Source organism: Xiphophorus maculatus, chromosome 12 (assembly GCF_002775205.1).
Source record: "Xiphophorus maculatus strain JP 163 A chromosome 12, X_maculatus-5.0-male, whole genome shotgun sequence".
Classification (NCBI taxonomy): domain Eukaryota; kingdom Metazoa; phylum Chordata; class Actinopteri; order Cyprinodontiformes; family Poeciliidae; genus Xiphophorus; species Xiphophorus maculatus.
The window spans coordinates 2,072,899-2,095,277 of record NC_036454.1 but is presented as its reverse complement, the minus strand read 5'-3'; the positions used below and the strand labels follow the sequence as shown (position 1 = coordinate 2,095,277).

Sequence of the window (22,379 nt, the reverse complement as noted above, 5' to 3'; positions counted from 1 at the left end):
CCCCTCTGTGTCTATTGACTCCGCCCACTTTGGTGGAATTGGTCTAAATGTGTCAGGGGGCGGGGCTAAGCAGGCAGGTTAGTTACACTTTGAAGACTCAGATGTGAAGGTCTGAACCTACAGAACCAGAACCAACCACTGCAACATCAAATGGTTTATTACATCAACTCGACGCCATGGCAACCAAACCAGCTGCCGGTGTGAGGGTTCAGAGGATCGTCGTCCACCTGCTGGATGGAAACGGTAACTACAGGAGCTCAGCAGCCAATCAGCTGCTGCGGCTCAGCGCTGCCTCATCTGGGTCTGTCTCAGAGCGAAGACCTGCTGGGCCCAGTAGGAGGTCCAGTTCTGCTGCTCGCTCAGCTGGTTCCGTCTGTCAGCTTCAGAACGCGACACCTCCAAGTGGATCAGCTGCTCAAACCCCTGGCACACACGCACACACACACCCCGTCAGTCAGTGCTTACTGTGTGTGTGTGTGTGTGTGTGTGTGTGTGTGTGTGTGTGTGTGTGTGTGTGTGTGTGTGGCCACCTTTAACGCAGCGTCTCTGCGCTCAATGACCGCTTCATGTTTCTGGCTGCTCTTCGCTGTACTGATGGGTGCTGTTGTCATGGTAACAGGAGATTTTGCTGACTCACTCGTCATTGGGAACAGGTGAGTGATACCTGGCCATGTCCTTAAACACACACATGAGCCCAGAGTTTACCGGGGAACGCCGTTCTGTCTGAATTATCAGGAGCGTCGCTTTACCAGCTTTTGATCGGCTCCTGAACATCTTCTGCCTCCGGGGATTCAGCTTCAGGCGGCTTCAATGGATCCGTTTCTGCAAGAACAGATCCATCAAAAACCCGACAAAACCAATAAAACCCTCTGTCAGCACACAGGACAACATGTGAGTGGACTGGTTCCAGGTGAGTGGACTGGTTCCAGGTGAACAGACTGGTTCCAGGTGAACAGACTGGTTCCAGGTGAATGGACTGGTTCCAGGTGAACAGACTGGTTCCAGGTGAATGGACTGGTTCCAGGTGAACAGACTGGTTCCAGGTGAACAGACTGGTTCCAGGTGAATGGACTGGTTCCAGGTGAACGGACTGGTTCCAGGTGAGTGGACTGGTTCCAGGTGAGTGGGGGTTACCTGCGACCGGCAGCACCTCGTCCAGCAGGTGCAGCAGCTTCTCCGTCAGAGATGCCAGCAACGTCACAAACTGCTCGGCTCTCTCTCTCACACACTCCTGCATCACACACACAGTGAGCGTTGGGCTGCAGGTGTGGCAGCCTCCCTGGCTCCGCCCCCTCCTACCTGCAGCTCCAGGTGTGACCTGAGGATGGCGTCGTGCAGCTGCTGCTGCCGGCGCTCCTCCCTGCTCTCCAGCGTCTGCAGCTCGTCCTCCTTGAGGGACACCCGCAGCCGGCCCAGGTTGGACATCTGAGGACGGAGAGCAGCTTCAGGGTCCGTCCAGGTGGACCAGAGACTCTGACCGTCTCACCTTCTGCTCCTTGCCGGCCGCCAGCTCCTCCTCCAGCCTCTTCCTGAACACGCCCACCTCCTCTGTAAGCCACGCCCCCTGCTGGCCTACATGGTGGCTGATCAGGACCTCAGGCAGGGAGTCCAGCAGCTCCCTGAACACGGACAGCTGCTTCACCACCTCTGGGACAGGAGGACAGGAGGACAGGTGAGACGTGAACAGGTAGGGTCCAACAGTGAGCAAACATCGTACCATCTTTGCTCGAAATCAGGAACTTCTTGGCCTGCTCCTGGTATCCCACCAGCCTCTTCTGTATGCCCTCAACCCATATGTCGGCCGACTCGGGCACCAGGCTGAAGGTGGAGACGCGCTTGGTGCTGTAGAAAACCTGAAGGGGAGAACACACAGGTCACGGGCCAGATCGGACCGAGCAGCAGGTTCTGAGGTTCTGACCGTTACCCTGGCAGCTTCCAGCACGGTGTCGTTGGACCACCACAAGATGGTGTTCAGCGCCATGGCGAAGGACCTGGGAGAAGAGGAGCAACACGGAGACAATGAATCGGAGCCGGGTTTAACTCTACCGGTCCGTTCTGGACGAGTTGGGTCTGAAAAATGACTGCAGGCGGCGCTGTTGAGCTCTGGACAGTTAAAAATGTGGCTGAAGCTTTTCCAGAAACGTTACCTGGAGCTACAACCACAGCAGCTGAATCCGACCCAAATCCGACTGGTTGACCCTAAAAACATCCCATCAGTTATCAGTGGTCATCAGCGTCCTCCGTCTGCTGACCGTCTGCTGACCGTCTGCTGACCGTCTGCCGACTATTTACTGACCGTCTGCTGACCGTCTGCTGACCGTCTGCCGACTATTTACTGACCGTCTGCTGACCGTCTACTGACCGTCTGCTGACCGTCTGCTGACCGTCTGCCGACTATTTACTGACCGTCTGCTGACCGTCTGCACAACCAGGCAGCCATCTTTACTGCTGTAGAGCTCTTAGCTCTCTGAGGTTAGCGTGACGGTTAATGACTGAATTCTGGGAGGAGCCTGAACTCAACAGGATTTTTTCTTCTCTTATTCAGTGAAACTGGGATGAAAACGTTCCAGAACCTCTGACCCGGTGGGACGGGATGGGAAATATTCAGACTTACTGTGAGCTCAGCTCCGGTTCCGGTTTGGTTCCAAAAATCTGATACTTCCTCTTGGTCCTCATGTCGGTGATGGCTTCTGATTTGTTGGGCCTGGAGCTCCTCCTCAGACTGAGACACACACAGCAGAACCAAACAGAACCTGAAGACCAGAACCGCCTGGGTGGCTGGTTCTGTTTACACAGTAATATTATAAAACCAAATGGGTCGGTAATTATAGTGACTTCAGTTTTCTGAATCTGGAAGAAACAAATCTTTCTGCTTTACAATTTATAAAAATTATAATTTCAGTTTAAAGAATGAATGATCAGCTCCGTTCTAAAAGTCTTTTAGTCTGAGAGCTTCGTCATTAGAGAGCAAATATAAAGTTCTTATTGTGGAAAAATATTTGCTAAATCCAGAAAACAGGAGAAAATGTTGTGAAGCAAAGACGTCGGTCCTGAAGACAATCCATAGACCGACGGCCTGACGGTTCACACATTCAAACTAAATATGATCCAGTTTTTCTTCTTCACAGTAATTTTATGTGGCTTTACTCACAAATATTAAATCTATACAAGTTGAGATAAAAAGAATTTTTACTATCAATTGTTTGGTTTTAATTAAAAACCATGAACTCTTCTGGCATTTCCATATAATTATACATATTTCATAAGAATTGCTTTCTGTGCTGCAGGACTTTTTGTTTTTCTGAAAAGGTTGATATTAAAACATGTTGGGATGTTTAGGAAATATTTATCCTGGAATGAAATATTCATAAACTGTAAATAAATATTTTGACTAATTGCTGTAAAAAATTTAAAAATAATTTATTTATATATGTATTTATTTTGTCTGCTTGTATGTTTGTGTTTATTTATCAATTATTATGATTTAAAACAGAATAAATAGTGACGGACGGGCCGGTCTCTGGTTCCATCAGAACCCGGGGTTCTGCTGGGGGCCCGTTGGGTCGGTGGGTGCCTACCTCTGTTTGCGGGTCGAGTTGGTGCTCCTCTGGTGCACGACGGAGCTCTGCTCTGCACACAGAAACCGTTTTACTGCCCATGAAACTCCTGAGCTGCTCAGCGTCTCACCAGAGACCTGATCCTAGACGCTCCAGCAGGGGGCGCCGTTTGCTGCTCACCTTCTACCGTTTTTGATTTCTGTTCCTGGACGAAGCAGAACCTGCCGGGTTCAGGAGGAGAAGAACCATGACGTGTGTGAAGCTGCGCAGGCGGAGCTGCAGCTGCTCTACAAACCTGACGGTTGTTTCCTCACGCAGCTCCGTGGCGGACCGGCAGCGCCGCAGGCCGGCGCCTCGGACCTTGGTTCTGGACAGAGCAAAACTGTCCCGCAGCACCGAGTCCTGAACACACACACACACACACACACACACACTTGACCAAGCGCTCTGCCCTAAAGGACGGATCTAATTCAGGCAGACTGCCAGGTTTTCCTGTTCACACTCCTGCAGCAGCAAGACTTTGACTAGACCACTCAGAAAGATTTCATAAAGTCAGTCTGAGGTTTGGGTCAGTCAGAATTCATGGTTCCGTTAATCACTGTAAAGAGTCCCAGAGCATCACACCCCCACCACCGTGCTTGACAGCTGTTGGTTTTATTCCAGATGAAACTTGTCATGAAGTGTTGATGGACCAGAGACAGAGACAGAGGCGGCCGCCGAATCTGAAGATTTCATGAACGAATATGGAAAACAGACGTACAAAAATCAAAGAGAGCCACGGAAAAAAACAAAAATCAAAAAAACCTGCAAGGGCGACACGAGGAAGAGACGGGAGGATCCGGGCAATAATGACTGAAAAAGAGAAGCTTAAACACTGAGGAGGCTGAATGATGAACAAAAGACCTGGGCTGATGAGCTAACGGCTAGCAGGTGAGAGGAGAGGCAGCAACTTCCTGTTACTGTTATAAGATAAACAGGAAGTGCTCCTCTTCACCAGGGCTGCCCAATCCAAGGCACGTTTTGTATTTTTCTTTTTATTTATATTACTAAAACTATTTCATTGTTTTATTTTTATCTATTATAAATAAACTAACAAACAGAAGCATAAACTGAGCCTAACATTTTAATAAAATAAGCAAAGCAGTCAGATTTCTGCAGATTCTGTAAATGATTGTAGATTTAAAACATAAAAAGGTTTTGTTCATTAAAAACAACAAACCATATCCTCTGTTTTATCATCTTTTTCCAGATTTTTGTGTATTTTCAGTTATCTGGATTTGGTTCCGTTTATTAAATGCTTGTGCCTCGTCTGCATTTCAGTGAAAGTTTCTGAGTTTTTGTTCTCCTTTACTATTAAAATAAATTGAATTCAAAGCAAAAACCTGGATGAATACTTTGTGCTGCTTTTTCCATTTTACGATTTAAAATTATGAATTTTTTCAAAGGCCTGGTTTCAGAATAAACTGGATTCTAACACCGGATCCGTTTCCACCAGCTGAACCGACGAACCAGATTTAGGACATTCAGAGATCCCACAAAAACTCAAGGGCCACAAATCTGTTCTTTTAATTCTAGATCATTTTCTTTCCCACAGAAGAATAAAACTATAAATCCTCTTCTTTCTATATTCTCTGTTTTTTGTTGCTTAAATTCAAAGACAGAGAGATAATATAGGCAGTCTAGAAAAATTACAACATATTTTCTAAATTAGATATTTATCTAAACATATAGATAATATAAGACAATATGTGACATTTGTGTCTCTTTTTGCCTCTTCAGCTGAAGTTACCTTCTTATAACCCAAGTAGCTGCAGCGCGACTTTATCTCCTCCTTCACCGACCAGAACGACCTGCAGATCTGATCCGGCGACGCCTGGAGAGAGACGGGAGGCAGAATCAACCAGAACCAGCAGCAGGTCTCCCCCATGTTTGAGCCGTAAAGGCAGGTGCTCAGGGCGCCAGGAGTCTCAGGGCGCCAGGAGTCTCAGGGCGCCGTAGTAAAGACCAAGAAAAAATGGATATTTTAACATTTTTTTAACTAATAGGTAATAAAATAATTCCCTAACAACCAAAATTCTGCACTAATTTAGCTGACAGCAGAAAATGCACAGCTTGAGGAGCCGCGCTCTGCTGATGAGTCCAAAAACATCAGGAAACATCAGGAAACATCAGAAAACATCAGAAAACATCAGGAAACATTAGAAAACATCAGGAAACATCAGGAAGCATCAGGGCCAAACTGTCTGGTTCCAAAAGACAAACCACAGAGAAGAGGTGGAGCAAGAAAACTAATGTGATGAAACTGCATGTTGGTTTGGCTGCAGACTGCAGGTAGCAGCTAAGCTAACTAGCCAAACACAGAGCTAATCCTGCTGCATCACGCAGGCCTGAACCTCAGGACTCTGGTCAATGTGTCACGTTTTGTTAGCATTAGCTTCTAACTGTTCCAAAATATTAAAAATATGAAAAAAATTAAATATTCTGAATTTTAAAAAATCACTTGAGCTGAAAAGAACCAGAAAACTAGAAGCTTTTCTTTTCAAACAGAAAATGTTTAAAATCCTTTTAATTTATGATGAATAACCAAAACAAACAGAAACAAAATTGGACTATTTTATTTGCTTGTCTTTTTTTTTCTTGGCCTATTCTTTACTTTTAACTCGACTATTTTGGCCCATGAGACAAAAAGTTTGGACACCCAAAAGTTAAAGCTTTTAAACTGAAATACTGTGAATATCATAGAAACTCCAAGGTTATGATCCAATCTGTTTCCTTTATATCTACAAAAACAGGCCAACAGTGGATCACAGCAGCAGCCAAACACTGTGGGCCCCGGGGCAGGGGCGGAGCTTCATGGGGGTCTGGGAGGGCCCCGGGCCCCCAGGGGTCAGCCGTACCTGGAGGTTGGTCGTCATCTCCCTCAGCTCCTGCAGCCGGCCGCTGAGCCCAGACTGCTGCAGGTTGCTGCTGGCCGCCTGCAGGACGTAAAGACGGTTAGAGGTGGACGGACGGACACCAGGTGACAGGGACAGACGGGGGACAGAGGACAGAGGTCAGGGGACAGAGGACAGCCACCTCGGCCTTGATCTGGATCTGTGTCCTGCTGATGATCTTCTGGACCTCCTCAGTGAACATCACCTCCGCCTGCAGGGAGGAGAACTTGTCGTCCAGCGGAGCCAGCACCTTGCGGAGCTGCAGAGGGACGGAGACGGTTGGACGTGTGAGGACCGGCTGCAGGGGACACGGACTCCCTCAGGACATGGACTCACCTGCAGCAGACTCTTGGACTCAAACACCTCCAGATCAGAGAAGATGGAGTCCTCAGTGGAACTGAGCCGCTTGATTTCCTCCTTCATCTTCTTCTGAAACACCTTCACCTCCTGGGGAGCGTAGTCTCCTCCTTCTTTGAACGTCCTGCAGGAGGAAGAGGAGGAGGATGAAGGTCTGTGCTCCTCCTGCTGCCTGAGCTGAAGCTGAAGCTGAAGCTACCTGAAGGACTTCTGCAGCTCTGCCGCTTTCTTCCTGGCCTCCTCCAGGAGGCCGCGGATCATCCGCTTGAAGTTGGTCTGGCACCGCAGGGTGTCCTCGGCGTGCCGGTCCAGTTGCTCCTGCAGGGCGGCGCCAAAGACCTCCAGACTGACACACACAGGGCAGATCAGAGCCTCCAGCTGCAGGCCGGCGGCGGACGGCGGGTCAGGGCTTACCGTTTCCTGAACGGCACCAGGAGGACGATCTGGTGGTCTCTCTGTATGGAGGTCTGCAGCTCCTGGAGCGTCGTCTTATGGGAGGTCAAAAGGTCAAACAGCTCCAGGTTCTTCTTATGGATGGAGACCTGGAGATCGTGGAGCTCTCTCCTGCAGGAGGTCAGGATGTTCGAGACGTCCTCAGAGAAAGTGTCTACAAGCTGCCGGTGGAGCTGCAGCTCAACTACACACACACACACACACACACACACACACACACACACACACACACACACACACACACAGTTGAAGTCAACGTATGTAGCATCTAGGGTTGCCACCCGTCCCGTATTGAACCGATGCTTAACTGTCCTAAAGAAACGCCTATCAAACACATCAACACTAAACAATAATGACCAAAATAAAACACAGGAAATATTAAGGTCAGCTAAATTCTGATGGCGGGAGCTAAAGGACCCCAAAACGCTACGGACCGCGCTGAACGTCACGGTTGCCTAGAGACGGACACTACGCAGCCCGGCGAGCTGCTATCAACCCGATTCTTTTTAAAACGTCCTCGACCCGATTCTCTGTCCTTAGAACAGACTGCTGCAGGTTGCTGCAGGTTGCTGCAGGTTGCTGCCGGTTGCTACAGGTTGCTGCAGGTTGCTGCAGGTTGCTGCAGGTTGCTGCCGGTTGCTGCAGGTTGCTGCAGGTTGCTACAGGTTGCTGCAGGTTGCTGCAGGTTGCTGCAGGTTGCTACAGGTTGCTGCAGGTTGCTGCAGGTTGCTGCAGCGCTAGACTCTAACTGCTTTTAAAAACACAGACGTGAGGAAAGAGGCTCAATAATGTCAGGGAGGATAAATAAAGGCCTTTAGAAAATGTCGGTGGCGCCGTGTGCTGCTGTATGACTGGATCAGGAGGGGAACCGCAGACCCGTCAGAACCTACAGAACCTACAGAACCTACAGAACCTACAGAACCAGACATCAGCGTCTCTTCATCCTCAATCATCTCCTGAGGTTGACATGGTAACAACATTTAACTAGGATTCGATTTCTTATTGTGCTTTTAGTCGACTGTTATGGTTTGATTATTTGCTTATTGAATAATAATATCAGCCAAAATAAACGGCCTTTTAAAGAACAAATCATACTAATAGAAACAATAAACGAAATATTTTCTCCTCTAAAAAGGTTCATTAGATCTTTCTGTATGTTTTATTTAGAAATATTGATATATTTTATGAATTCATTGTTCAGTGGTCATTTAATGTTCACTGTTATTTTATTAATGTTGTTTATCAGTTTGGATAATCTGACTTCCTACCAGTAAAAAAAAATCATGCTAACCAAAAATGCTCCAGCCACAGAGCTGCAGCCCAGGGGCGGATCTAGACGGGGGCCGAGGGGGAACCACCGAAATTACACTAAATAAATGTCTTGTGTTAATACTCAGGCGTGAATTATTCTAACCTTCATAATTTTACTTTAACATTGAATTAAACATTATACTGCTGAACTTTTATCTGCTGGATCTGCAGCCTGGATCTCTGGCTGATTATTATCTGAAATGATGAAATATTTTCTCTGTTTTTGTCTCATTCTTTAACTGTTGCCATAAACAAACAGAATATCCTAGAAATTGTTCTAGAACCAGCCTCCAAATCTAACAGCTTATTTCTATAGATATTCTGATGATAATCTTTAATATACCAGGAAGTTCCCATAACTTTGACACTTTTGGAGGTCAGAGGTCACATTATTAGATCAGGTGTTCTGATCAGTTACTCAGTACTTCAGTAGTTTACCAAATACTTTTTACACTTAATTCAACTTGTTTAAGGTGAGCTACTCTGATTGGAGGACAATTTTGGAATAACACACAGTTAAGGTTAATTATAGTTAATTATAGTTAATTAGGGTCAATTTAAAGTGCAGAAATTTGTTTTTCAGTTAATTTGGACTATTATTACCTTATTGATTATTATGTTAATGTTACTCAGAATGTTGGTGTAAGCCACCCAGTGTGCGCGCGCGTGCGTGCGTGCGTGCATGCGTACGTGCGTGCGTGTGTGTGTGTGTGTGTGTGTGTGTGTGTGTGTGTGTGTGTGTGTGTGTGTGTTACCGAGCCGAGGCTCGTATATTTGGGTCCGGACGTATTCTGGTGTCAGCGAGAGTTCGTGCTCCAATCGAACCACTTCCTTCTTTTCCGTCACCATGGCAACAGCCGAGCCGAGAAGGTCTTTGAAGCTCTGCTCGATGTGGTCCAGAACCAGAATCCGGGTCCTGGACGATCAGACAGACAGGGTGAGACGGCTTGTCCCTGTGAGGACGTGAGTGGACAGACGGACGTCCACCTGGTCAGGGTGTGGCTGAGGAGCTCCACAGGAAACACGCTCAGGTGTGTTTCCTGAATGAAGTCAGGCAGGTCGGGGGCGGGGCATCTGAAGGCGGGGCCGGTGTAGACCACACCCCCTGACGATGTAAAGTTGGTGGTGCTGCTGTTGTACAGTTGGCTCAGCGAGGACGCTGCCTGCACACACACACACACACACACACACACACACACACACAGCTTACAGGTGCGTCAGAGTCGCTGATGTCACTGAGCTGAGCAGCCAATCAGCTTCACCTCGCTCAGGAACCTGAGGGTGCTGAAGGAGTAACCGGCTTCTCTGCTGATCAACTCGCTTCTCGGGTGGAACATCTCTGAGTGGGAGGACGATTCTGGAAAGACGGAGACAAGGTGAGGCAGGAACGGACCAGTCAAAGTCTGAGTCGGCCCAGTCAGACCGACCCTGGTCCAATCCGGTTCTGATGGACGACACCGAGACGTTGGGCAAGTCCGCTAGACTCTGAGGAGGAAAAGGCCATGAGAGCAGGTCAGTGAGAAAAACCGACCTAGATGTCGCCTGTGCGTTTCCGTGGTTACCGGTCTGTGTCGATGGCTGAGTCTGAAGAAGGAGCTGACGGCGTTACTGTAGGCGTACAGCTCCTCCATGAGGACGGCAGGGAGCTGGTCCAGGAGGTCGCACTGCTGGGTCAGAGACGGCCTGCAGCTGGACGGGACAGAGACGGTCAGACACCTGGACGTCCTCACCGGACTGCAGCTGCCGTCCCACCCGTCAAACCCGTCCCACCCGTCAAACCCGTCCCACCTGTCCCGGATGTCCTTCAGCTGCTCCAGAACTTGGTCCAGACACAAGTCCAGAACCTCCTGTCTGCTCTCCTGACGCAGCGCCGCCAACACGGCGTCCACAGGCCCCATCATCCTCTGGGAAACAGCAAAGCATCATGGGAGGATGCCCACCACCCCTCCCCCTCACAGGTCAAGGGTCAGAGGTCAGAGGACTCACCTCCACCAGCAGCTGCTGCGTCTGCTTCACCAGCTGTCCCTGTGCCTCCAGCTCTTCTTCTCTCCTCTTCACTCGGCGGCAGTGCGTCTCCCATAGCAACGCTACGGCGCGCATCACCTCAGACACCCACCTGCTGACCCCGAGGACATGGCGGTCCACGCTGTCACGGCACTCCTGAGGACAGGGGACAGCTAGAGGACAGGTGGACAGACATGGGGACAGACAGAGGGAAGTTTGTGTGACCAACGTCTAAACCAGCCAATCGCTCTTCGTCGTCTCTCTGTTGTTGTCCAATCAGAGGGAGGAGCCGAGAGGACGCGATGTCCTCCACCTGCTGGTCAGACAGCTGCAGCGTCGACAGCGCCTCCTGCAGGAAGACGGCTGTAACTGACAGCAGGAACTTCTGGAAGGTTCTGTTGGAGTTCTGGTTCTGGTCGGTCAGATCTCACCTGGGAGCGCTGCGCCTCGGCCCGGTAACGCTGCCAGGTATCTTCATAAAACCTCTGCAGCTGCTCTCGCATGTCGGCATGGAGACCAGCTGGAGACAGAGGACATGAGGACAGACATGAGGACAGGAGGACGGACATGAGGACAGGAGGACGGACGTGAGGACAGACGTGAGGACAGGAGGACGGACATGAGGACAGGAGGACGGACATGAGGACAGACGTGAGGACAGGAGGACGGACGTGAGGACAGACGTGAGGACGGACCCTGGACGTGTCCCCAACCCACCAATCTGCTGGTTGACGGCCGTCAGCTCGTTGAACCAATTAGAAGCCAGAGCTACGGAGCAGGTGGGCGGGACCAGAGAGCTGGAACATGGAGGGAAGGAAGGTGATTGGTGGAGAGAGCAGGGGGCGGAGCCTGTGCTGAGAGACAGGAAGCAGCTTGGTACCAGATCTTGTAGATGACCTCGGAGCGCTGCTGGACCAGAACCTCTTGGTTCTGTTTCATCTGATCCGAGAACAGGTTCCGCTCCCCTTCCCTGCTGCTGCACACGGTTCTGGAACACAGATGGGCTGAACCAGAACCAAAGGCAGAACCAGGAGTACAACTGGTTCTGACCAAATCTGCTTCAGATCAGAACCAGAATCAGGACAACAATTAGTTCTGACCGCAGCGGGAACAGAACCCAGACCGGTTCTGACCAGTGGATCTTCTTATCATCTGTTAATAAAACCCAGTTAAAGCTCTGCAGCAGCTGGTTCTGATCGTCTCTGGACCCACCGGACTTTCGGACCTCCCCCTACCTCAGCTCCTCCAGCATCTCCTCCACCCGGCCTGTCCTCCAGTGGTCCAGACTCTCCTCCCAGTGCAGACGGAGAACCAACTCCTGCTGGAGGATCTGGTCCTGCAGCAGCAGAACCAGCCGGGCCGAGCTGCGCCGGTTGGCCAGCAGAGACTGGTTCAACATCTGGAGGAGGAAGAGGAGGAGTGTGATGATGAAGTCAGAGGGGACGTGTGGGGACATGCGGACGTTACCATGGCCTTGGCGTGGATCAGTCGGTGGACATCGGGTGGAGACAGGAAGCCGATCTGCTCCAGGCGGAGGAGCTGCTTCTTCAGAATCTTTGTGATCTGCAGACGGATTAGAAGAAGAAGAAGATTTTTTTTTTTTTGATTTTTAACAAAACATTTATTATACAATAATCTAACAATACATTACATAATCAGGTCAAGGATACTAAAAAACACAATAAATAGTTACAATAACAGCTGGTTATATTTTAGTTTCTCCCTGATTAGAAATGGTGGACAACACATAGTTAAAACCCCACAGATCTAAAAACCCTTTAAATCCCCGGTGGCTCTGTGGAAACAAAACTCCAACCTCAACCTTGATGTTAACCTTCCACAGAGCGCCACGTCGGGTCCAGGTCCAGCCTGCATTTTGTCCCGTCCAGTCAAATAAATAGCCATCTTGGCTTCGGCTATTAAAAAATTTAAAAGCCGGGATTTAAAACTAGTGGATCGGCTGTAATGTACACCATTGATAAAAACAGAATTGGTAAAAACCAGGATAAAAGGGCTAAAAATGCTAAAAATGCTCGTTAAAAGATTTAAAAAGCCAGTTAACCGTACACAATCTATAAAAACATGAAAAACACTCTTGGACAAACTACAAAATGGACACTTGTTTAAAACCCCAGGACTGATGACCGATAGAAACGATGGCGCCGTGAAGAACCCGCCACTGTAAATCACCGGTCCGTGTTTTTATCGGAGGTTTGTACCGAGTCCTCCACTGAGGTTTCTGACCTTTGAGTCTGTCGCTCCACACACTGATGTTTCTTTTGTTCAGGATTTTAACACAATATTTGTACAGCATTTTTGGCCCCGTTTTGCACAAGTCCAGTCCTTCGTCCGGACTTTGAAGTAGAGGACCACCGTCCTCTCCGAAATCCGGAATTATAAACAGGTCCGGGAATGGGTCAGTCGGATCGGGCAGGCAGTCTCTTGTGATGTGCAGCTGCAGGAGCCGCCTCTCCCCAGCCGCCATCTGTACCTTCACCCGGTCCAGGAAGCGCTGAGTTAGCCTGGCGGACCGGATCCCCAGCAGTGAGCCGACTCCCTGAATGTTCTTAAAATCCGGTCCAGCCACTCGCACCAACTGACCCAGGGTCACCGTACCGGACCTGATCAGCGCCTCAGCAAGTCCTGGTGTGGCGCCGTCACGGACATCTAGTCTCGCTCCGTACACTAGCGGTTCTTCTAAAAGCCAAAGCAGAGAAATTTGCGTCCTTGATCTGTGCTGTTTAAAAAGAGCACACGATTTAAAAACGCTTTGATAAAACTGAGGTAACCCTTTTAACTTTAAAAGACTAAAATCGGTTAAAAACAGAGCAGCATCCAGCCCCAGACAGTTAACACGCCTGAGGATGCAGCTGGCCACATCTTTCCATACAGGAGATCCTGTCAGGAACTTCTGGAGGAACTGTAATCTAAAAGTAGCTGTTCTACTGGCCAGGTGGACAAGACCCTGGCCCCCCTCCTCTCTCGATAATAACAAAACAGACTGTGGCACCCAGTGTAGACCGTTCCAGAAGAAGTTGACCATCTCTGATTGGACCTTTGCCAGTAGGCCAGATGGTGGGTCTAACACAGCAGGTTTGTGCCACAGTTGCGAAGCAACAAGGTTGTTTAAAACCAACACTCTACCTCGGTAGGACATCTGTGAGTGCAGCCACTTCCATTTTGATACCTTGTTTTGTATTTTTTGTTCAATGTTTTCCCAGTTCTTACACACAGTAGTTTTATTGCCTAAAAACAAACCCAAATACTTAAAACCATCTTTCTTCCAGAAAAGACCCTGAGGGAGAACTGGGACTCCGTCAGGCCACCCGCCGACAGCCAGGGCTTCCCCCAGTTCACCCTCGCAGCGGACAAAGTGGAAAACTTTTCCGTGATCTCAGTTAAAATACTGACATCTCGCTGATCTTTAATAAAAACAACAACATCGTCAGCAAAGGCAGATAAAACCACATTGTTTTTAAAACCAGGTAAAACCAGACCATAAACACTCGAGCGTATTTTCTGGAGGAGGGGTTCCAGGGAGAGTGCGTAGAGCATCCCCGAGAGCGCGCAGCCCTGTCGAACGCCTCTACACACCCTAAAAGGAGCACACATGCTGCCGTTGATCTTCAGCACACTCTCAATATCACTGTACAGAACCTGCATCTTGGCAATAAGACCCTCGCTGAACCCGAACCTCCTCATGGTTTCCCAGAGGAAGCCATGTTCAACGCGGTCGAATGCCTTTTCTTGATTTAGTGAAATCAAGCCAGTCTGCAGACCCAATGAACCAGAGACCTCCAAAACGTCCCGAATGAGGTAGATGTTATCTACCATGGACCTGCTGGGGACGCAATATGTCTGATCCCAGTGGATGACCTGCTCCATAGCTTTCCCCAGCCTCGTGGCCAGAGCCTTGGAGAAGATCTTGTAGTCGGTGCAGAGGAGGGATACGGGGCGCCAGTTCTTCATGTCCTGCAGATTTCCCTTCTTGGGCAGCAAAGTGATAACTGCCCTACGGCAGGACAAAGGGAGTGAACCAGTAAGCAGACTCTCATTGTGGACATCAAGCAGGTCTTGGGCCAGAAGATCCCAGTAGGCCTTGTAAAACTCCACCGTGAGCCCGTCAATGCCTGGGGACTTCTGGCCCTGCATGCTGAGGAGGGCTGTGTGGAGTTCTTGAAGCCCCAGGGGGCGCTCCAGGTCAGTGTTGGTCTCCTCGGAGACCTGAGGCAGTTCACTGCAGAACTCCTCGAACAGTTCCTCGTTCTCTTTGTATTCGCTGTGGAACAGAGAACGGTAAAACTCCACAGCCCTCCTCCTGATCTGCCCTGGTTCACTCAGTTGCTGCCCCGTGTCCGACAGCAGAGAGTGGATCTGCTTCCTCTGCCCGTGTTTCCTCTCCAAGCTGAAGAAAAAGCCAGAGGGAGCATCCATCTCCGTGATGTTCTGGATCCGGGACCTGACCAATGCGCCTTGGACTTTATTCTCCAGCAGGTTTGCTAAAACTAGCCTTTTAGATTTGAGAGCTTCAATGTACTCTCGATTTCCTGTGGATTCACTAAGTCGTTCTAACTCCACGATGTTCATCTCCAGATCCCTGATAGATCCGGTAATGTCACGGGTGACATTAAGGGTGTGCTGCTGACTCAGCAGTTTTATCTGAACTTTGCCATGGTCCCACCACTGTCTCAGACAAGTAAAATTGGACTTTCTCTGTCTAAAACCAGTCCAAAAATAACCTAAAATCTCCTTAAAACCCTGATCATAAGTTAAAGCTGAGTTAAAATGCCAGTAAGCGCTTCTAGGTAAAATGTTTCTGATAAAAACACCTAAAAGCAACGAGTGATCGGTAAAAGCCACCGGTAAAATCTGGCATGTTTTAAACACATTAAAATGATGTTTAAAACAATAAAAACGATCAAGTCGAGCTAAAGAGATTCGGTTTTCCTTAATGTGGGACCATGTGTGCTGCCTGGAGCCTGTTCATCCTCCTCCATACGTCCACCAGGCCGTGAGACGAGACCAGCTGCCGCAGAGCATGCTGGGCTGCTGGATGTGGCTCTGCATGATTACGACCTAAAAACTCGTTTTCTGTACAATTAAAATCCCCGCCTATAAAAACATAATCCTCAGACCCACAATCACCCAACCTTTCCCCAATTTGTTCAAAAAAACGCTTTTTCTCTGCATTGGTGGTCGGAGCATAAATATTAATAAAAACCAGACTAAAATGATCAAACTTTGTTTTGACTAAAAGACACCTCCCCTGAACGACATGTTCCACTTCTATTGAGTTTGGGGTGAAAGCTTTGGAGAACAGGAAGCCCACCCTGCACTCTGGGAGGCACCGTGGCTTAAAACGACCCCCCCCCCCCTCCACTCTCTGCCCCAGTCTGTTTCAATGAAATCATCACTGTGAGTTTCCTGTAAATAAATAACATCGATTCTCTTTTGGTTCAGTGTTTGATAAATTAAAGCACGTTTCTCAGCCTCCCTCGCCCCGTTAAGATTCAAAGATGCTATTTTAAAAGAATCCATGTTGAGTAAGAAGCTAAAACCAACACACCAAAAAACTATAAAAATAATAATAATAAAATGTTACTGCATCATTTTGATCAGAGTTGTTTCCTGACTCTGGACATTATTTTCTTCAACCTAAAACTTCCTGATCTGATAACCTGATGCTTCTTTGTTCCTAATGTGATGCCTTGCTGAGAAATAAAAACATCTTTCGATTTTTATTCCTCTAAAACCTTTAGTTTGTTCTAAAAAGGTTCTAAAAGATTCTGCAGGATACTTTGGTTCTTTAAGACCAGATTGTGACACAGACGCTTCACTGGTATCAGAGAACCAGCTCTCAGCGTCGCTGCCGTCTGATACCTCCTTCCTCTCAGTAACCAGCTTGCTGACCTGCTTGCTGACCTGCACAGCAGCCACCACATTTTTTCTCTTACTGCGCCTCTTTATCGGGGCAGGAGCTTCCAGCTCCATCTCCTCCTCTGCCTCACCTGTCTCTCTCTCCACTCCAGCTCCAAAAACCGACTCCACACTGTTCTTTCTTTCTTTCTGTCCACCTACCTCCACGTCTCCTTTCCCTCCCAGATCTCCACACACTAACTGCTCCTCACTGCCCTTCACCTCCTCCTGCTCTCCCTGCACACCGTCTCTCTCTCCCTCTACACTTTCACCATCACCACCATTCACCCCATCACCACACACCACCGTGCACCCCTCCGTTCCCACACACACACTCATCCCACTGTCCACCACTGACACCTCAACAATACCGTCTGCTGGTTCTTCTGCAGCAGGTTCCTCCGCTGCCCTATCCTCACCAGGTGAGGCTCCTCCTGCTCAGCAGCAGCCCGCTGCAGCCGGGTCGGCCCTGTTAGGACACATTTTTATGATGTGGCCCTCCTGACCACAACCAAAACACCTCATATTAGAAGACGTTGCAAACAGAACATAATCATCAATCCTCACATGAAACCGTAAATTGAGCTCCTCATCTTTACGGTTTAAAATCATAAACAGTTGTCTCCTATGAGACACAACGTGTTTCAGCAAAGGTGATTTGCACCCCGTCAGAACTTTTTTAAGTGGTGACACCACCTTACCGTGCCTTGACAGTTTTATCAAAAACTCATCGCTGATAAACGGTGGCACGTTAGACAAAGTTACTTTTGTCGCCGGGAGTGTTAGCGGCGACACCTGCCAAAACAAATCCCCTATGGAAACGCCCTCCTCCACCAACTGTTGAGCCTGTTCAACTTTCTCTACAAACACCACCGCTCCATTCATCCGTGCTGCCGACCTAATATTCCCGTGCCCAATCACCTCACCCACAGTCAAACAAACTTCCTCCACGCTGCACGGAGAACCAGCACCCACCTTGATGCCGTTCTTCCGTGTCAGCGTGGAGAAAGACCCACCACCAACACCCACCATGGCGTCCTCAGACGCCGGCCTGACGGCCACAACTGAACCCACAAAACCCCTTAAAACGTGACGAAAACTAAACACGAAATTACAGATAAACAAGTAACACAAACACCCAGTGAAAAACAGTAAGAAAAAACAAAGATAGAAAAGATTCAATCTCTCGCTCTTCTTCCGCTCTTCCGCAAACACCCTCCTCTCACACGAAGAAGAAGAAGAAGAAGAATCTTCCATCAGCACCAAACCACCACCTGATGGTCTGACTGAATGTCCAGTCAGCAACATCCTGTCTGGTTTCAGGCCAACATTCCTGTTGGTGGAGGTGGAGGCGCTCCACCCAGAAGGTTCCAGCTGCAGCTGCACAAACTACAAAACACGACCCATAGACCGGGCCGAGGACATGGACCGGGTCGAGGACATGGACCGGGCCGAGGACATGGACAGGGGGACGTAGAGCGGTTGGTGTCAGATTGGTACCATGGTGGTTCAGAGGATGTTTTTATTTGTTTCATTTATTAATTATAAATTCATTATTCTATTTTCTGCTTGTTTATCTGTTTTATTGAATCTCCATTGATTAATTGTCACCATGTTTTATCTTTTTAATGTTTCCTCCCCTGCACAAGCAGCGGCTGCAGCCGGGTATCGTTGGCTCCCCCTTGTGGAGGAGACCTCACCTGCAGGTCACACAGGAACTGATCACCTGAAACCATGAACTCTGACCTCCAGGCTCCTGCCGTCGTCACAGGTCTTCAGCTTCTGCTGCATCTCTGAAACCCGGCTCTTCTTCTGCCTCATCTCCCCATCCGCCTCCTCCCAGAGGCTGCGCAGGCCCTGACACACACACACACACACACACGCACACACACACACACACACACACACGCACACGCACACACACACACACATTACCAATAATGATCCAAGCTTTTCCTGATCCAAACATCTGAACCTGCTGAGATTAATCAGCTTCTCTACACAAGAAGTCAGATGATGGACAATGGACCAGTGGTGGACCAGTGGTGGACCAGTGATGGACCAGTGGATCAGTGATGGACCAGTGGTGGACCAGTGGACCAGTGATGGACCAGTGATGGACCAGTGATGGACCAGTGGTGGACCAGTGGACCAGTGGTGGACCAGTGGACCAGTGGTGGACCAGTGATGGACCAGTGATGGACCAGTGGTGGACCAGTGGACCCAGTCTGGTCCCAGTCTAATGCCTCTGACGTGTCATTTGGCTGTTTGACCAGCAGGGGACACCAGGTTCCTGTGAGACAGGCTGCAGTGGGACATGTCCTGGAGGACAGGAGTCCTTCAGTGTGGCTCAGTGTTCACACCTGCAGACTGACTGGCTGCTGTCCAATCCTGTCCTTCAGGATGTCCAATCTGAGGTCCACCTCCTCCAGAGAGGACACCAGCTGCTCACAGATGGACCTCACCTCCAGTTCACACACCTGGCAGAGAGACGCCATCAGTTCCCCCATCATTTATGCCATCCAGCCACCTGGTTGTCATGGTGATGACGCAGCTACCTGGGACAGGTGGTGCAGCTCCGCCTCCTGCTGCCTCAGAGCTTCATCATGCTTCTTCATCCTCCTCTTCATCAGTTTGTCAATGATCCCGAAGCTGGACCCGTCGATGACTGAGGATCAGAACCGTGATCAGAAACTAATCAAACTCCAGAAGTCCTGCTGATAATATTCATTTTTCAGTTTTTAATCTAAAACTGTGAACAGAAATGAGTCAAAAATACTGAAAGCTGAAAGAATCGATCAGAAATCTGACCCTCCGTTTGGTTTCTCTTTCTTCCTCACGTCCTTTAATCTCTGAACAATAACTAGAAAACTTCTGAAGAAATTTAAAGGGGCCTGTCAAAGTGTGCCCGTCGGTTGGACCCAGCATTCTGATGCTAAAAATTAGCATCAATGCTAAAGTAAGCTATACTGTGGTCAATAGCGTGTGGAGAGTCTCACACGTTGACTAACATGGATTTACTCCACTCAGTATGCAAATGTTGTTGCATAAGCTAAAATTAGCCAAAATGCTAATGTTAGCCTAAACGTTGTCAGCAGCATGTGGGGCATCACTAGCTTGTTGTCTTAGCTTGACTTGCTCCATTCAGTGGGCTAAACAAAAGCAATAAATACAAAAGTAGCTAAAATGCTTATTTTAGGGAAAATGCTAATGCTAATGCTAATGCACTGTCCTGCTCCACAAGGCAGTGCATTGGTGGGATGTAGTGCCCTGCTAATGTTAGCTCAGATGCTACTTTTAGTGCGTGGGTTGTCGCTAGCGTGTTGATGCTACCAGAGAATGTCTTCTATCACAAGCCTGGAGTCTTTGTTCATTTGGCAGTTTAATATGTAGAAAGTAGGTAAGTAATGATGAGGCTTTTACTTTGAAATTTTCAGTAAACTTCATGCTAGAAAGCCACAATAATCTCATGTGCAACAGTGGCTGCGCTGGATTATTGCAGCCCAGAAACCAGAAGCAAGTCAGAAATCCTCTCCGTCTCTCACTGCACTTTTCTTCACTTACTCTCTGAGTTTCGTCAGTTGGACATTTTGCTGATTTTCTCTAATTACGTCGCCATTTTTATTCCAATAATACCCCGGATGCCGAGATGGAGCAGCATTAATGGTGACGGAAGACAAATGAAGAAATGAAGAGGAAGATCAGATCCTCCCTGCGGCGCTATGACGGCCCAAAGATGAAAGCAAAGCAGATTTATGTCATTCATAAATATCAAACCATCAACTGCTGGTACCGACCCAGACGGTCAGGAAGCCGGATGACGTCAGCGGAGCCATCGACAACATCAGACCTCTGCTGCCACCTGCTGGTGGAAGAAAGCAGGTGAGTTACACCTGGACACGTTTGTCTTGAGTGGGTGGGGGGGGTGGGGGGGGGGGTGGGGGGGGCGTGTGTGTGTGTGTGTGTGTGTGTGTGCGTGTGTGTGTGTGTGTGTGCGTGTGTGTGTGTGTGTGTGTGTGTGTGTGTGTGTGTGTGTGTGCGTGTGTGTGTGTGTGTGTGTGTGTGTGTGTGTGTGTGTGTGTGTGTCCACCTGCTGCTCTCAGGTGTCTTGCTGTACACCGGGGACAGACTGCCGGTCCTCTGGACCCTCCGTCCTGCCAGCAGGGATCTGGACAGCTGCGCCTGGACCAGGACACAGCGGGTGACTTCAGCAGCTCAGGTGGGACAGAAATGTCCTCCTGGAGCACAACTGAGACATCGGAGGGATCCGAACGGACCGGTTCTGGCCCAGACTCGGTTCGACCCACCTGTGCGTCGAACAGCTGCCGGTAAACCTTCCCGCCGGGAATCGCTCGGTTCCCACTCATCCTGCCGCCGGGTCCGGAGCCTCCAGCCGGGTCAGGGTCCCCGGACAGTCGGAGGAAGAAGATCCGGGGAAAAGAGGCTGCTGGGCGTCGGTGTCGGTTCGTTTCTCTGGTTCTTGAATCTGTTTCTCTGTCCGTCGGTCCGGTTCTGTTTAACGGCTCTTTGTGGTTTACTGTCACTATGGCAACGCGGGACGTTCACGGACCCATGAAGGAGTCGTTTATTTTGGCTTCAAATATAATTATCGGCTATTTTAAACCTTCAAACGTCAACCTGAATATTTCATGCTCAGATCTGCAGCAACAGGCTGAGACCGTCATATACAAATAAATCACTGAAATCGATCATTTTTTACAGTGGTGTCCAAACAATACCAAACTGAAACTATTCAAGGAGGCCACAATATTATTATTAAAAATAATTTTTACTTTGAGTATTAATTGCAGACACGATCCTACTTTTTGATTTTACCAGCTTGTTAAACAATAAACTGAACAATATTGTTTATGAAATAAGCAAAGCAGCCATATTTCTGAAGCCAGGTGGAAATCAGATTTAAAACAAACAGTCTCTTGCAGGTTTGTCAGACAAAATAAAAAATCATCTTTATCTGGATTTTTTGTGTCTTTTTAGCAACAAGAACAGGAATTTTCTCACACTTGCTTTGATCTGCTAGGTTTATGAATCGTGCATTTAGGAAAAGCCACTGGATGTTTTTGTTGTTAGATTAAAAGGAAAAACATGAACGAAGACTTTGTGTTGCATCTTAAGGTTTTAATGATCTTTTTGAATCAGATTGTTTTTAAATGAGGATTTGCATCAACTAGAAAACCAAATTTATTCTGGTCTTAAACCCAGATGAAGGGCCGCCCAAATTGTTCTGAGGGCCGCAAATGGCCCCCAAGCCACGCTTTGGACACCCTGCTGTCATGTTCTGCGTTTTTCTGTGTATTTATTTATTGTTTTCTGTGTCCTGGAGTCTCTTCGTTGTCCTGTCCTGTCCATGCGTGTGGCCTGTTGCTGCCTGTGCTGAGTCTTCCGCTCAACTGTGCTGCCAGGTTTTTTGGACTTTGTTGGACTGGGTTGTTTCTGGACATTATTCATTAAAATCATTCATTTATCGCATTCCTGGGTCTACAACGTTTGCCTCACCACCACCTACACCGCACTTCATGACACCTGCTTTATTGCAAATAAACAATAAATATATGAATGTGATTTATATCACATATATAAATCACACTTTTTATGACACTAGATCCAATTGAAGCACTGCTGAATGTTTCAGTGTTGACATTTTGTTAATTATTTATGTATATTTATTTATTGATGCATAAACATATTACTGTTTTCTTATAGCTGGATTAAAATAAGACATGAGGGCTGAATGGTTCGGCTTAATGTACAACTTTAATTATTGAAACATTTAAAACAGAATATTTCTGACTGATAAAATATGTGTTTTTTGCTTAATTATTTAATT

General features: G+C 48.3%; 1 protein-coding gene across 6 annotated transcripts; it reads right to left on the bottom strand.

Annotated features, from left to right (window-relative positions):
- Positions 1 to 139: 139 nt before the first annotated feature.
- Positions 140 to 21,079, bottom strand: ccdc180 (coiled-coil domain containing 180). 6 transcript variants are annotated; one of them, XM_023343841.1, is made up of 37 exons: positions 20,839 to 21,079; positions 20,622 to 20,713; positions 20,329 to 20,396; positions 19,090 to 19,199; positions 18,895 to 19,011; positions 18,278 to 18,388; positions 12,083 to 12,178; positions 11,851 to 12,014; positions 11,496 to 11,603; positions 11,333 to 11,412; positions 11,047 to 11,135; positions 10,845 to 10,964; positions 10,598 to 10,771; positions 10,400 to 10,515; positions 10,174 to 10,300; positions 10,039 to 10,096; positions 9,874 to 9,968; positions 9,599 to 9,774; positions 9,367 to 9,527; positions 7,262 to 7,484; positions 7,047 to 7,193; positions 6,827 to 6,971; positions 6,633 to 6,749; positions 6,455 to 6,532; positions 5,347 to 5,430; positions 3,853 to 3,959; positions 3,738 to 3,778; positions 3,579 to 3,630; positions 2,615 to 2,722; positions 1,925 to 1,991; positions 1,718 to 1,853; positions 1,487 to 1,647; positions 1,300 to 1,425; positions 1,135 to 1,231; positions 750 to 822; positions 531 to 675; positions 140 to 423 (listed from the first exon to the last, which is right to left on the bottom strand). In XM_023343841.1, exons 1-37 carry the CDS (start codon positions 20,896 to 20,898, stop codon positions 283 to 285), a joined length of 4,170 nt encoding a protein of 1,389 aa, XP_023199609.1. In that variant the 5' UTR covers positions 20,899 to 21,079; the 3' UTR covers positions 140 to 282. The 6 variants fall into 6 exon arrangements, 5 of the variants coding, with proteins under 5 accessions (XP_023199609.1, XP_023199610.1, XP_023199611.1 ...); XM_023343842.1 differs by having other exon boundaries at positions 20,329 to 20,393; XM_023343843.1 differs by lacking the exons at positions 20,329 to 20,396; positions 20,622 to 20,713; positions 20,839 to 21,079 and adding an exon at positions 20,096 to 20,291.
- Between the last annotated feature and the right edge of the window lie 1,300 nt (positions 21,080 to 22,379).